The sequence below is a fragment of the Cryptotermes secundus genome, unplaced genomic scaffold, assembly GCF_002891405.2.
Source record: "Cryptotermes secundus unplaced genomic scaffold, Csec_1.0 scaffold537, whole genome shotgun sequence".
NCBI lineage: Eukaryota > Metazoa > Arthropoda > Insecta > Blattodea > Kalotermitidae > Cryptotermes > Cryptotermes secundus.
Genome location: NW_019740661.1, coordinates 130,152 through 145,078, shown reverse-complemented (window position 1 = coordinate 145,078; position 14,927 = coordinate 130,152). Strand labels below are relative to the sequence as shown.

The window sequence follows — 14,927 nt, the reverse complement described above, 5'->3', positions numbered from 1 at the left end:
GGACTCGAATTCAGAACCCTTGGTTGTCCAACACGTAGCCAGTCGCTATATCGACTGTGCTATCCCGGCTCCCTTATAGTTGTTATTAATTTTAATCCTCAGTTTAATGACTGCAGTTGGGATAGAACCCGGGACACCGTGAGTACTGCATTAGTACAGTACTTACTTACTCATGGAGTCGAGCCCTTCTGAAGGAGCCGCCAATTTGCAGATACTCAAGAATTTCCCAGCATCTTATGGAACCCGAAAGTTCATTACCATGTTCACAAGTGCCCTCCACTGGTCCCTATCTTAAGCCAGATCAATCCAGTCAATACCATCCCATTCTATCTCTCTAAGATCCATTTTAATATTGTCCACCCACCTACGCCTTGGTCTTCCCAGTGGTCCCATTCCTTCCGGCTTTCCCACCAATATCCTATACGCATTCCTCGTCTCCCCCATTCGTGCTGCATTAATACAGTAACTACTAGAAAATAGGAAAATAAAGAGACTGAGGCTCGTGCAAACGTCGCGTACCGGTCGGCCTATATCAAAATGCAATTCAGACAACGAGCAGTGTCCACATATTGCAGGCAGTGTCACACGCATTTAGAGGACCACTGAACTTACCGATCTGCAGTAATGTACCTGTCCATGTCAGTAAAAGTAACAGGACTGCCACTCTTCCGCGCATGGCCGCTGCCTGAGCTGTTGTCGTTGACTCTCAGGACGCAAATGAATAAATTCTCCAACACACGCAACATCCTTGGTGTGTCACTGTTTGTCTTCTCTCACTGAGAAGGTCACCAGTTTCTACATCACATTGTTGTGTCATGGTTGATCAGCGAAATGCCAGGAGCCTTGGGGAAATCCCTCGCATAGCCACTTCAGCACTTCGCGACTGGCCGTAGTTTCAGTGAGAACGCTCCATGCGTATGTCCCCGTTTTTGGTTATACGGCCATGAATGTTAATGTTGACAATAAGTGTAGACGTAATGTGACTTTTAAATTAAATGACTTCAACGAAGCTATACCGAGATTACAGAACTCTAACCAACAAGAGGGAGCTTTGGCCTTCTGGGATTTCAAAGTTCTCTCTACTCTTTCAAATGCAAGAACCTGTCCAAATAATGTAGGTTAGTGGTACCTGATAGGTCCAAGGCTCATTCTCTGATGAATGCAGCTTTTAATGAGATGATTGCAACGTTACTAATTCACAGTTCATACAGCGCACCTGTTTTCGTCTTCCAAATCCTCCACATGTCATGTTCGCGTACTTTCCATTGTGGTCGAATAATCAGAAGAAGATGAAATAGACGAGGAAACAGATGGTAGGAACAGTTTTACCAATGGCGAAGATTTCTGTGACAATAATAATCAGTGAAATATATTAGTACCTACATTCATTTATACATATTACATATTATGTAAAGGTAAAACATAAACATTTAGTGAAGTGTTTCTTTGTTATTTGTACGTCAGTAACTGGTCACTACATTCAGGAAGTATTAAATAAATCTGATAAGACTGTGGTTTAATGACACCTCCTTTCTCAGTCTAACCATACAAAATTTGGATGTGCTTTAAATCTGGGGCTGTTTCAAATTATGATATGACTGTGTAAGGTAGGATAATATTAAAATTGATATCAGAGAAACAGAGTGTTTATATATTAATAGGATTCAGAAAGACTCCCTTTTTCGGAACAATGTGGGTCTTTGGTGTTATAAAAGCAGATAATTTCTTGGCCGGTTGAGTAAGAATCAAAGTTTAAAAAATGCAATGAAGATATTTCAACATAGAACTAGCAACTTCTTGATCGTAAAACGTAGGATATTCTCTTTTGTTTTACTTCGTTTTATTTTTTAATAAGATGAAATCTCGAATTTTAAAGAAAAGAAAAGAAAAGAAAGCCAAGAAGATTCACGCACTCTAATTACTTGCACGTGGCGAGGGACAAGATTTCGAAACAGGACCTTGCTACATTCACCAAGGAGGACAACTATTAGGAAAAGTGACTAAAAGTTCAAGAGATAAAAAGTAGATACTTCCGACTGTGATGTCTTACCTGTCACCTAATTAGTCATGCAACAGTAAATCTGTTTCCGCAATTAATGTGCATCAAGGTCAGTCAGTAACACACAATAGAAAAGAACGCATTTGGATAATTCCACCAGATTATGAACTATTCTTTCTTTATTGAGAACTGCTTCTATATTCAGAACTTTGGTGCCAAATCTGCCATACTTTGTGAACAGCTTTTGCAAAACTTATGGGCGGTAAAATTATATTTAGTTATACTAAAAACACGAAGACCCGTACGTATACCTTTCACGCTATGAACTGAGTAGAAGCATCCTTCCTTTAGGACACGTCTCTTCCGCTCCTTTCGTTCATAATAAGACGCGTTGCAGCAGGGTTCTTGTGGTTTTCTGCACACAGCTCTGTTATCATTGGGGGAATTACGACGGCCATTTTAGACACCTATACCAAACTGCAGAGTCTATGTACATATATTTATATACTTGCAAAAGGACGGCTATGTGTGCATGTTATGTCGTTCTCAAATAGTGTCTTCATGTAATGTTATATTTTAGCGTCCTGTTGCACTGATTTATGTCGATGACNTGCTCCTGTGGCTGCGTGTGTTATACTGCAGTATAACACTGATTTACATTAAATTTAAGCAAATTTAACCTAATTTTAAATGATTTAAACTGAAATGATGTAAATTTAACCATAAATTGTTTGACGAATTCATCATAATTTATGGAATTTTAAACAATTTTTGAGTGAATTGAAGTGAATTAAGGATTGAACTATTTTTTAACGATTTCAAACTTATTTATGGAAATTAAACCAAATGATTCTCTGAAGAATTCAAGTTAATTAGTGAAATTTAAATATTTTCACGATTTCATGTTATTTAAGAAATTTTGACAAAATTTTTGTCGATTTCACATTTATTTACATTATTTTATCAAATTTGTGAAGGATTTCAGGTTATTTAAAAATACTATGTAGATAAATTTTTTCCGAGAAATATATCTGAAGAGATGTGGACAAAAGCTGTCCTGGATTACTGGCACAGACAAACTGAGGAAATGTACAAAAATCTCAGTTCAGATAATCAATCGCAGGCCGGGATTAAAATCAGGAATCTCCGTAGGTTAACACTATCTGCATCCTTTATTGCTTTGCTGGTCTCCTAGGTGAGAGGATGGCATGACTACGATAGAATAAGGGGCAGCGGAAGACAGCGGTCTTCAGCTATTTTAATATATGAACATTATAACAAACATCTGTAAGGAACCAAGTGTAAAGTCAAGAAACTGAACTAGATGCAACCCAAATACACTACAGTTGAGCTTACGCGCTAGGAACTGAAATAGACGGTGGAACATGAGGGCGAGAGATTCTGTATCAATGAGAGACGGTCAAAGAGTTTGTTGTTTTGAAATAATTGCTTTCTGGATGTGCACCATGCAATTTGATAATTGGCACCAACGTTTCAGAGAAACCTGCTGCCTCCGTCTTGAAGAAGCGGGCTCGCCCTAAATGACGAGACGTATGTATCAAACGACATTCGGCATATCTCAGAATATTGACGTCTGTGAAAGCCTCAAATCTCATATGTTGCGTATATGACATTTTATCATATGAAGAAAATGTCACTCCAGTAGAGACGGTATTCATGCCTAAGACAAATTTTTTTACTTGTCTTCCTTATTTGTAGACATGTTCATTATTGAGAACACGGATTTCTTCTTGACAGATAATGCGCACAGTACAGAGGTATTAGACGTTATAGAGCCACAATTTATCTGTTAGCGAAGCTAGGGAATATTCATACTTCCTGTCATGGTTTACAGCTCGAGTGTGTCTGAAATACCTCTGACGTTGCATCGTCAATAGACAGTGATATGGATCGTGAAGCCTTCAGTAGAAACTTACTAGGTTCTATTTTCAACACACCAATGACCTTGTTGGTCACAAGAGACATTTCCTCCGTAAGGTTGCCAAATCAAAGTACGTATGACCTGAAAGATGTTTTAGACAGGAAATATACCCATGGATTGCAGTTATTCTCTGTAAGTTAAGATTCATTCAGGTAGGTAGTAAATTTCCTATGGTGTTCATAGGATAAAGCCACTACATCCTATATCAGAACAGGTTAATTAGGATGTGCAGACCGGCAGCAATCCGCGGACCACTGGTTAATAAAGTCTTCCCTGAAGAAAATTCTTTCACATACTGCGCTGATGACTGCGTTTTATAGGAGCTTCTTAAGTTGTTTGTGCGTAGAATTCGTAGTTTGTCATTAGCTGTGACCATTATGCCAAAGCTGTGAGCTGGATGGTTGTAACTGTCACGTGACACGACTACGGAAGTTATATTGGAACGTCTAAGGGATACAAAATTGGGTACATGAAGGACGCAACCCGACAGGCATACAAATTAATTGTTTAATATATTCTCTTAGTAAGCACTTCTGAAAAATCGGTCCGTTATTTGGAATATTTTTTATTTTGAAAAAGAAAATAAATGCATATACAGATGTGGTCCTAGGCAATGCCCATCCGGCCCTCTGTAACACAGTTTTGTAACAACTTATTCTATCATAGCCGTCGCTCCACGATTCTTGAATATATCTCTTAACTTAACCCTGAGACTATATTACTCATATTTTGTACAATGATTTGATAACACCGTCCGGTGTGACTCAGTACATATTTATATACTGCCTTTACATGTTTCGGTCAGTTGTGACCATCTTCAGAAGGCAATAACATGTTAAGGAACTACTGTTACATAGATCATAAGCTTACAGTTTTGTATAAAGATTTTTATTTAAGTTGAAAATCTTTTTAATTAAGTTAAAATATTTATACATAAATCTAAGCTTATATACTATGATCTATGCAATTAAGATAGAAGTCTTTATACGAAGTTCAAAGCGTATGTACTGTGATCTACGTAATAAAGTTAAAAAATTATAAAAGGTTAATTAATTCCGTCCAGTGTGACTGATGTTTTTTTTTTCTTTTCAATCTTTTATCCTTTACATGTTTCGGGCCTTTAGATCATCTTAAGAAGGATATCATTATAATTAGAAATCACTATTACAATATGTTTTAAGACTATTAATATGTACATACAATATCATCATAATACAATGTAGAAATCTAATGTTTTTTAAACAACTACAGCCGCTTGTACCAACATGTTAAAATATTTGTTACAGATAGTATGTTTAAAAATGTTAAAATTTTAAAATCAAATTGGTCCATGTCTCTTCTATTTCCTCTCCCCAAAAAAGCCAAGCGTCTACCGCCTTGTGGTTCCGTCGTTTGGAGAATAGATTTCGTTAGTGTCGTCTTGTTGATGTTCGATGCGCGCTGTGTTAACTAAGTTATAAACCTTTGTACAATGCTCTAAGCTTTTGTACTATGATCCATGTAATAGCAGTTGCTTAACATGTTCCTATTGCCTACTGAAGATGGTCACAACTGACCGAAACACATAAAGGCATTATATAAATAAACATATACTGAGTCACAATGTTCGGTGTTGTCAGATCATTCTATAATATTTAGCTAGTGTGACGGATCAGAGTGAATAAAGTTAATATTTTGTACATTTACATATTTTTATTTTTTAAATAAATTTAAGAATTTTATCTATAACTTCAGTAGCGACATCTATCAGCCTAGGACTTGTACTACAAGAGTTTCATTACTGGTATTCACAACAGGTGTCGCCAAGCCACTGAGTTGTGGACCAGTCTTAACGTAGTCGTCAGGTCATCAGGACAAGTAAGAAAGCAATTGAGCGGTAACAGTACCTGTTGGAGCTTGGCAGGAAGTGTCTGGTGCAATAGACAATTTATTCTGTACATTATTTGTCCATTGACTCTCTCTCTCGTATGTTAACCTAATATGTGGTCTAAAGTTAGTTCTTCTGTCAACTCATAACTTGTTTCACGTTAAGGTTTACAGTACACGCAGAGAAAGGGAACCCACCAAGACAACAGTTAAAGATTCCATCTTTCTGTTGCAAACAATACAGTACATAAGGGGAATTAATACTCTTTGTAACCGAATACATTCATTAGTCTCATACTACATAAACAACAATAGAGTCCGACCTATTAATATTTAAGAGTATAAGAATGAACTAGCCGGTCACGGTAGCCGAGCCGTCTAAGGCATGCACTGTCTTCGCTCGCTCGGAAACCGAGATCGTTGGTTCGAATCCCACTCAGGGCATGGATGTTTGTGTGCGTTTTTCTGTGTTTGTCTACAGGTAGAGGCCTTGCGACGAGCTGATCACTCGCCCAAGGAGTCCTACCGTATGTGTAAGATCTAGTAAACCGAAGTGAAACGGAGAGTTTCATGGAGCTAGGCCTAGGCCCAAATTGGGGCTGTAGCGCCACAGGAAAAATAAGCATGAACTATATTAGTCTAATAAAATTTTGAACCTAAAATCCTTGACTATCGTAATTATCACATTATGTTGTATCAACTGCATTCATTCCTGTTTACCCTGTTTACGTATGAACAGGAAAGGCGGGCAGATCCTGTAGCATGGGTCCCGAAAAATTGGGGCAGAGTAAATATTTATGTATCAAACATTTTCTTAAAAACCGGCTGAAACACAGAGGCAGATCGTGACTGCTTTAGGAACATGTATATGGATCGGAGGGAGCAATATTGCAATCGCTCATAGAGACATATTGCGTAAACTGTAAATCCCGTTTAATCGATACAGTTCTCATGTAATTTGGCATGAGTCACCAATGTGGGATGTCATATGAAGAGACAACCACTAGTTGAACTGTCCTATAGGATTTATTGCAGCTGCACAGTATACACAGACGGATAACAACAATAGTGAACTGCTTGAACACTGAACTAGAATTGTAGAACGGTAGAACTGTCACTGTAACTCAGTGTATCTTCTTATGTAGCCTAGAATCGGACATATAGAAAACGGTTACGTAATAGGTACTGCTGTTGCCGGACACCGTGTTTATAAGTTCCCTAGCAACCACTGTTTACTTGCTTTGCCTAGCAACCGTTGTTTACTCGTCGTTGCTAAGCAATGACGCTTGCGTTGTCACACTTGCTTGAATGTGGGCAGTTCCCACATCTGTATCTAAAACATCTTTGAAATTGCGCCATTAAGAGACAGTGACATGAACCGTCACAATATTATTAGAATGTTAGCAGGTTCTCCTATTTCTAGCATACGGTTGGGAGTTATCTTACAGCAGACGCAAATGAATACACAAGACTTCGTAGGATTGCCTACCTAGTCTGTAACGTACTCCCAAACATATTTTACTCGTAGAGAGAAAATAACGGTTTTTGTAATATTTCCTCACATGTTTCAGTAAACAATGTCAATATCTAATATACTATTTTTTTACTAACTGAGAGCGTAAGTTAACCAGAAATATCCTAAAAGTAATTTGAACGCATAGATAGTTTTACCATAATTTCCAGGCATCTTTATTTAAACATTTCTTATTTTTCTCAGACATCTTCTTATTTCACATAAGTTCTATTATTCAATAGCTTTCTCCTGTTCATGTAAATATGTAATCAAAACTTTATTATAATTCTTTAACATTATTCAGTCCCGCCTGGCATTTATTTTATTAACCTTAAATTTCGATTAACCAGCAACATCCTCATATTAATTTACATAGATAATGTGTAATCACTGCAGTCTATACTTCCGGCTTGTTACCGAAGTGCTGAACAGTTACTATTCCGTGACCATCAGTCCCTGCCGGTCTGCTGTACGTACTGCTCACCACGACCCCTGAGTGGCTTGGGGATGAAAGGAAAAACCCCTTCGAACGGTGTCTGGACATAGACTGATGCAGAAACTGCTGTAGGGAGAAACCCCGCGCAGTTTGCAGTGCTTTTAATGTTGACACAACGTAGCAAGGTGTCCAGAGATCCAGTTATCTGTTTCAGATGTTCGATTTCTTCCTGAAGACGTACCATCCAACTCATAAGTAATTTATAGTTACCAATCCCAGGAAGTGGTTGCTAAAATGGTTGGAAACTGTAAGCTTGTAATGGAGGAATGAATGAGAAAGCTGTGTTCATTTTGTTGTTGCCTATGTCATCATTTCGCAGGCTTGTGTTCGGTTCTGGTTGGAACACGTGTCGTTCTTTCCTTAATGACGACTGTGGTGAAGATTGGACGGGGTTGCCCTGTACGTTTATAAGGTTGGACTGCATCCATATTGGCCTCTTATCCACTTTCAGACATTCAACTGAAAAATAGAAGCAATAATTGTGTGAAGAAGATTCTGGGATAGCAGGGGTAAACAAAATGCTGCATGCTGGTCTGAACCGAATCATGAAAAATTGAATTGGCCAAAGGCAATATTAAACTATTTTTAATATTATGGTACTTTTAGTTGCAACTCTCCCTTACTGCGTAACTTAGTAGCATTTTCTAAGCAACAAACAGAAGGTACGTATATTTCGATAGATATCAATGCTTTAGGGCCCGTTGAACAACGTATTTAGTTCCTTATTTCAATTTATTGTACTAACGATAAATTAGAGTTGGCTAGTCGAGATAGAGTTTAAATTGAGATCCTTGAGCACATAATAGAAATTTAAAATAGCATGTCCGAAAGAACTACGTACTAATAATGAATGTGCTCCTGCAAAGGGAGTTCTCATTCCCTGGTAAAAGTAAAGTCGTCCCTGTGCTTGATTAGTTAAGCTCTACGACATGAACACGTATTAGCCGTTGGAGGAATAGATCAACCACTCTTGAACTCAGCCGTAGTAGTCAGCTTCACGTCCCGTCCTCTTTAACTCCGGGGAAAGAACACCCGCTATACACCGCATAGGAGAGCAGGTGAGCCCAAGATCTAATTTGGACGCTGTGGAGAAGAGACAAATCTTTTGCTCCTGCCGGGAATTGAACCCCCATTCTTCGTTTATCCTACCCGTCGCTATATCGCCTGAGCTAATCCAGCTCCCTATCTCACCCCATTTTTAATTCGAAATTGATAGAAAATACCAACGATTTACGCCCATACTGGAATTCTTTCATCCTGAAGACCAAACAGTGTAACAAATCCGTCAAAAATCGAATAAAACATGAATTTGTAAGCAATTTTTCCTACTCCCCCTCCCTCTGACGGTCCCCCTATAGTAATATTGCCTATATATCTTTCGGCAGGCCTATGTTTATAAATTGTGTTCTGTGAGTGCTAGTAGCTGGAAGCCATTGGCAACGGACAGCTGCTCTCCCACCGGCCCCCCTGTCACATTGAAATAGCTCCATCTATCTGTATTTGTGAGGCTCTCACGGCGGAAAATGTGAACAGTATCTCTTGGTGTGTGACGCCGTGTAGTTTATGCTTGTACTTACTTCCAACTTTTGTCTCTATTTGAAGTATCTCACCCTTTCCTCTATTAGCGTCTTATTCTCTAGTCTATCAAGTTATTTGGAGTTGCTGTCTGTATATTGTTTTGTTAACTAAGGTCTGTATTATACCGTAACGTGTAGGACTGTCGCTATGCAACGACTGTGAGAAGGAACATGCGTTGATTGGTAACGACTCGGTAAACACGTTTCTGCGGAAACGATCTCCGGACTATCGCTAGACAAACGTCTATAACAACAATAGAGGGACTGACGAAGGTGGTGTTTTCTGATGGATCCGTCCCGAGGTTATATAACGAGGACTCCATATAGGCTGAGTGAGTTCTGGTGTGGAGGAGGATCGAGTACATCCATCGTGACCCTGCGAGTCGTAGGAGGCGACGAAACGTGAAGTCTCTAATCTGAGACAGTCAATGACGGTCGCGAGTTCCAAGGGACTTGGACCCCGAGAAAGAATGTGCTGGTGAGGGTCAGCAGCAATTGTAAAAGACAGGGCAGTCCTCTCGTCAGAGAGGGCTCCCCACAAAAACAAGACCGTAGCTGTCAAACAGTAATAAATATCTGGTCATGAACCCCAGATGGGGCTCGACGCCAAGACTTACTGACTGACTGCCCGTCAGTCGCATTTTGACTTTGACTTCGACTTTTGGCTGAGTTAGTACTGGTGTGAAATGCTAACCAGCGGGCAACGGCGTGACCACGGAAGCTGAAGACTCTCCATTGCTAAGCTTCATTACTAGCAATCGACTGGTGAAAGCAACTGAAAATACTGCGGTCCAGTTAGTTGAGGGTTGGCAGTTCAGTGGAGTTCTGTACGGAAAGCTGTGAAGAAAAGGTTTAGTTGCAAGAGTGCGGACGTGAAACGAAGATCTTATGTGTGATATCTGGAGTGTGTAATTCAGAGACTGTTATAGTTGTTTTAAATCCGTTGCCAGGCAACGGCTAGTGAAGACTGTAATAGACTGAGGACACTAGTCTGTGTATGTGTCAATGATCTGTAAAATGTAGTTCCGAGTGATGCATACGAGCGGTCAATAAATCCAGTACCCAATCCACACCCCGTCTACAGTCACATCCCTAAGTCGTGACAATATATTGTAAAAGTGTCCATATGCAGCATGATTCATGGTTAAATATTAAACGATTAGCACCCTATATTTACGTTTATTTTTAATTATCTTATAAGTTATCTTCCTATAATACTTCTTTAAACAAAACTTAAATACATCTTACGTATTCAACTGTTTCTTGCAATTTTACCATTATAGGAAGAAAGTTTAACAATTTATACCTAATCTTTCCCATATATTTCTTGTCTCAGCCAAATTATATTATTTCCTTGTGAATAAGAAACTGCCATATGGCCCTCGATCATTTTCAAAACATGCTTTCAGCATTAATTCTCATACAGCACAGCGACGTTGCAAGAGTACGGCTCATTACACTAATAAGTCTCTAGCGACTGAATCATAGCGGTATTACTAGTAATATTACTTCTGTAGTGGAGGAAGGAACGCCTTGTCTAATTATGATTATTTACTTACGGTTTTACAACCATCATATTTGATGTATATGTTGAACCATTGCCTAGTTACAGAATTAATGTAATGGCAGTATGAAAGTTACACTGTTGCGAAAGAAATACCGCTACCGAGAAGTTCTTTTTAAGATATCTTTAATATATAATTTTGAATTATTTGTCATGATTAACCAGCACAGTTGAAGTGGCTTTATATCCAACATCTAATTAACAGGCATACTTATTGCTGTATTAAATATTGCGCTTAGAAATTAACTTAAGCTCCTTATGATTGGAGACATGAGCTGAAAATTAATGCTCTGCATAGATTAGCTGTAAGACTTACCTACTGCGAAAGTATGTTGTACTATCACTACAGATAGAGATGTTACAATTATAAGAAACCATATGTTTCTGGTATTCCATCAAACGTAGAAATGGAAGGAAATATCTATTTATACTGGAATGACGTATTCCTACCGAAATTGAACGCATTAACTATTATCAAGTTGTCGCGTGACTCAACTGTCCATTAGTGGCGTAATGCATTTGTTTCGTGTTTTCCTAATGATCATTCTGCAAACCAGATTGACGCTGATCATTCTGAGCCCTTATTTATTTGGATGACCATGAAATTTATTTCTAATTAATTCTCGGTAATTTTAATTTCAAAAGTCTTACGTTTCGGTATTACTGGAAATGTATCGTGATCNCTAAGAATACATTAATTTAACAGTGTGGTGAATTAGCAGGTGAATAAACGTCAATTGGCTCAACTCTCAGAAAAACGCTTTCTTAGGCATCGCTACCCTGAGACCCATGCAAACCGACCCAGCTAGTTTCCCGTACCTATACCGATCTTCCTTAGTTTGATCTGTGACAACAACTTCCAGTAGCCATCATACACTGTCCTAAGGTAGAAACAGGTGTAGCAGGGATAGCACCATTCCGACTGCGCCGATACAAGCAAAGGCGGGTTGGAAAAGAGCGGTGTTAAGATATGATACTCGTACATGTTGCAATTGACTTGGTATAGCGACTGGCTAAGGGCTGGACGGCCGAGGGATCGGAGTTCGATTTCCGGTAGGGTCAAGAATTTTCTCTTCACGTCGTCCATATCGTTTCTGGGGTCCACTTAGCCTGCTATTCAATTGGTACCTGGGAAGAAACGGACGAGCGTGAAGCTGACTACTCACCTCCAGCTAGTGCTGAGGTCAAGAAAATGTGGATCTATACATCCACTCCCCCATACTCCTTCATGGCGAATTATTTAATTGGCTAGTTAGTTAGTTAGTTATTGGAGAGGGTGGGTTTCCCCATGCACTGAGACCAGTATTGGTCCATTGTGCTTCCCTCTACGATTTCTACCAGTCTCTATATCCTACCGGTACTGGTGCTTACCATCAGCCCCGCCCAGCCAGCGAGACCGGCTCTACTAGCTGAGAGGTATCTATAATGCTTCCCCCATCTACCAGAGGTATTAGAGACTGCTGTTGGGCGGGAAACGTCCGTAATTTGGCTCAGTGACCTCCTTTGGAGATATGAGGTTCTTTTACGTGCCGTAAAGCTACGATTTAATTGGCTAAGCACAGGGACAAATTTGCTTTACTTTTACTACACTTGTAGACTTACTGGATTCAGCGACTTTGGCAGACGTAACGGCAGTTAAGGTTTCATGGAATTATACCTAACTACCAATGTCCTTTTCTTCCAGAAACCTCTTGCGGCACTAACCTCAAGATTGCTTTATCCTAGAAGTCGATACAGAATCAACAAATGCGCCATTGTGACTTATGAATTGCCGATATGTATATCTATTAAAAAAATGATATTGCTCACTGCTAGCAAACAAATGGTTTCGTAAGACTCCATTCTGCATGAAAAATTGCGTTCAGCGAGTGAACTTATTTACAATGACATCCTTGATATTATAAACATTCAAAACGCCATTAGCTTTAAGATACGCAAGAATATTGATTTATAAAGGACTTCATATGACGAAGGAATTAAAATACTGGTAAATTGCTGGCCCCATTCCTTACAGAGTTTCAGTGAAGATACATCCCAGTAAAGTTTCAAGTCACATCTCCCTTACTAGTTCATGCAACTTAACACTACATTTCGTTGCCATGGTAACCTTAAGATGTGTAATTTCAAAGTTTCACCCACTGTTACAAAACCTTTTAAAATATTAATATAGGGGTATAGGCTTATGATGAAATAAAGGACACTCAAAATTTGGGTACATGCATGCTACCATTCAAAGTCTTATCTTTTCAGGAACCTATACAAAATACGACACATGTCAGAAAACCGTAACTTGTATATTGATTATATTGATGTGAAACTTGAGTTGTCAGTCTGGCTAAGGAGGAAGAACGTGAAGAGAGGAGGACTGAGAGCAAAGCGCTGTAGAAAATTTACGGACTTAAAAAAGAGAAATTTAGAAAGAGCGAGGTAGTAAGCAAATTCACAATTTGTATTCATCGCAAAACACAAGACGATTATGGGAAAAGAGAATGGGTGTGTGGGGCATGCCTCTGACTCATGTGTGTCCATTTCCTTATGAAATACGAAAGATTGATATGAATTTCATGAAAGACAACAAACGAACACAGAAATTTTGTAAGAAAATCATTTGGAAAGCCACCATGAGTGATTTTGAAGGGAATATAATGATGGTGGGGGAAAATGATTGTCAATGAAGGGTGGGGGGACGAAACGGAGACCAATTGCTGAGTTTGTTTTCATGATTCTTGGGTTAGTCATATTAATATGGAATGTTGGGCTAATAATTTTAGAGAGGACATGGAAGGAAAGGTTTCTAACTTGTAGAGTGTAAGGTTCTCACATCTGTGATTGTGAAGAGTTGTTCCTTCTGGGTTGTAACGACGTATAGTATAAGGTAAAGATGATGAGTAGAAGAAGACTTCAAAGAAGATGAAGGAAAATAAACTTACGACGTACTTTGTTCCGAAGCTTGGATCCATGATCACAGTACTACGCTATACGTGCAAGAAGATGTTTCACCATTTCAGATAGTACTTATCCTGTATCGTCACTGTTGTTTCCTGCTGAATACGTGTTATTAGAATTCTCATTCGGCAGGCTAGAAATCTTGAATTGCAGCAGCACAACAAGGTACGTCACCATAACAGCTCCCAGCTGTAACAACAATTCACGTTAATATAACAAGCACATTTGTGTGATAGTTTCCGTAAATCATCACGCCCCTACAGTGCACCGGACGTCCTGTACTTCTTAATATCATTTGTATTTGATGGCTATACGTGTACATGACGAGCTATTGTGGATATTTGTGTGATGGTCGGTCGTAACCACATTGACAAATTTTATACGAAACATTATTTTTGTTAAAATTAAAACAGCAGTGAAGGTATGAACCTCGGTTAGGAATGCTACTGCTGAAAATTATGCGGAAAATCGGATCACTAACTCCATAGTAGGAGTACTTAGTCTTCCATCAACAAGCCAAGCAATTCCTTGTCTCTATAGGATCCGAAAGTTCATTACTGTTTCCATAGATTCTAGTCTGAACGTGTTCTGAGCTGTTTAGTCCAATTTGCATCTTCAGAGTATATTCCTGTTAGATCCATTTTAATGTTACCTTGCCAGAACAGCCAATATTCTACGTACATGCGTCCTCCACCAGTGTTGCACGTCCTGCTCTTTTAAACAATTGTTGCTTACTTTTCCTAATATGAGTTTTGTTAGTACATGCAACCTGTAACTATAGTTTTTAATTTCTAGTACAGTCCAAATTCTCTGTGTAGAAAGAAGAATGCGCACAATACCTTCTTCCCAGAACTACTTTGACGAGTATAAACGAGTATGAGCTCTCATTTTTGGGACAAAGATGAATCTCATGATAACAAAATGGCAGCTGTGTACTTAACCGATACAAGGAGCTGGCGACGGACAGTAACGAACTCCCCTAGATTGAGGACCGGAGGATAGGTCTCGATCGTATGGAGGAACA

The 14,927-nt window shown here is 39.0% G+C and overlaps 2 protein-coding genes across 3 annotated transcripts in view; one reads left to right on the top strand and one right to left on the bottom strand.

Moving 5' to 3' along the window:
• Positions 1 to 840, bottom strand: part of LOC111872484 (keratin, type I cytoskeletal 9) — a 6,517-nt gene extending 5,677 nt beyond the window's left edge. The window contains exon 1 of the mRNA XM_023866448.2: positions 613 to 840. Coding sequence (XP_023722216.1) covers positions 613 to 676 — 64 coding nt within the window. The 5' untranslated portion in view covers positions 677 to 840. The remainder of the gene's footprint in view (positions 1 to 612) is intronic.
• The window catches only part of LOC111872483, a 91,987-nt gene that overhangs the window by 43,126 nt on the left and 33,934 nt on the right, over positions 1 to 14,927 (top strand). The gene's annotated exons all lie outside the window — the stretch shown is intronic.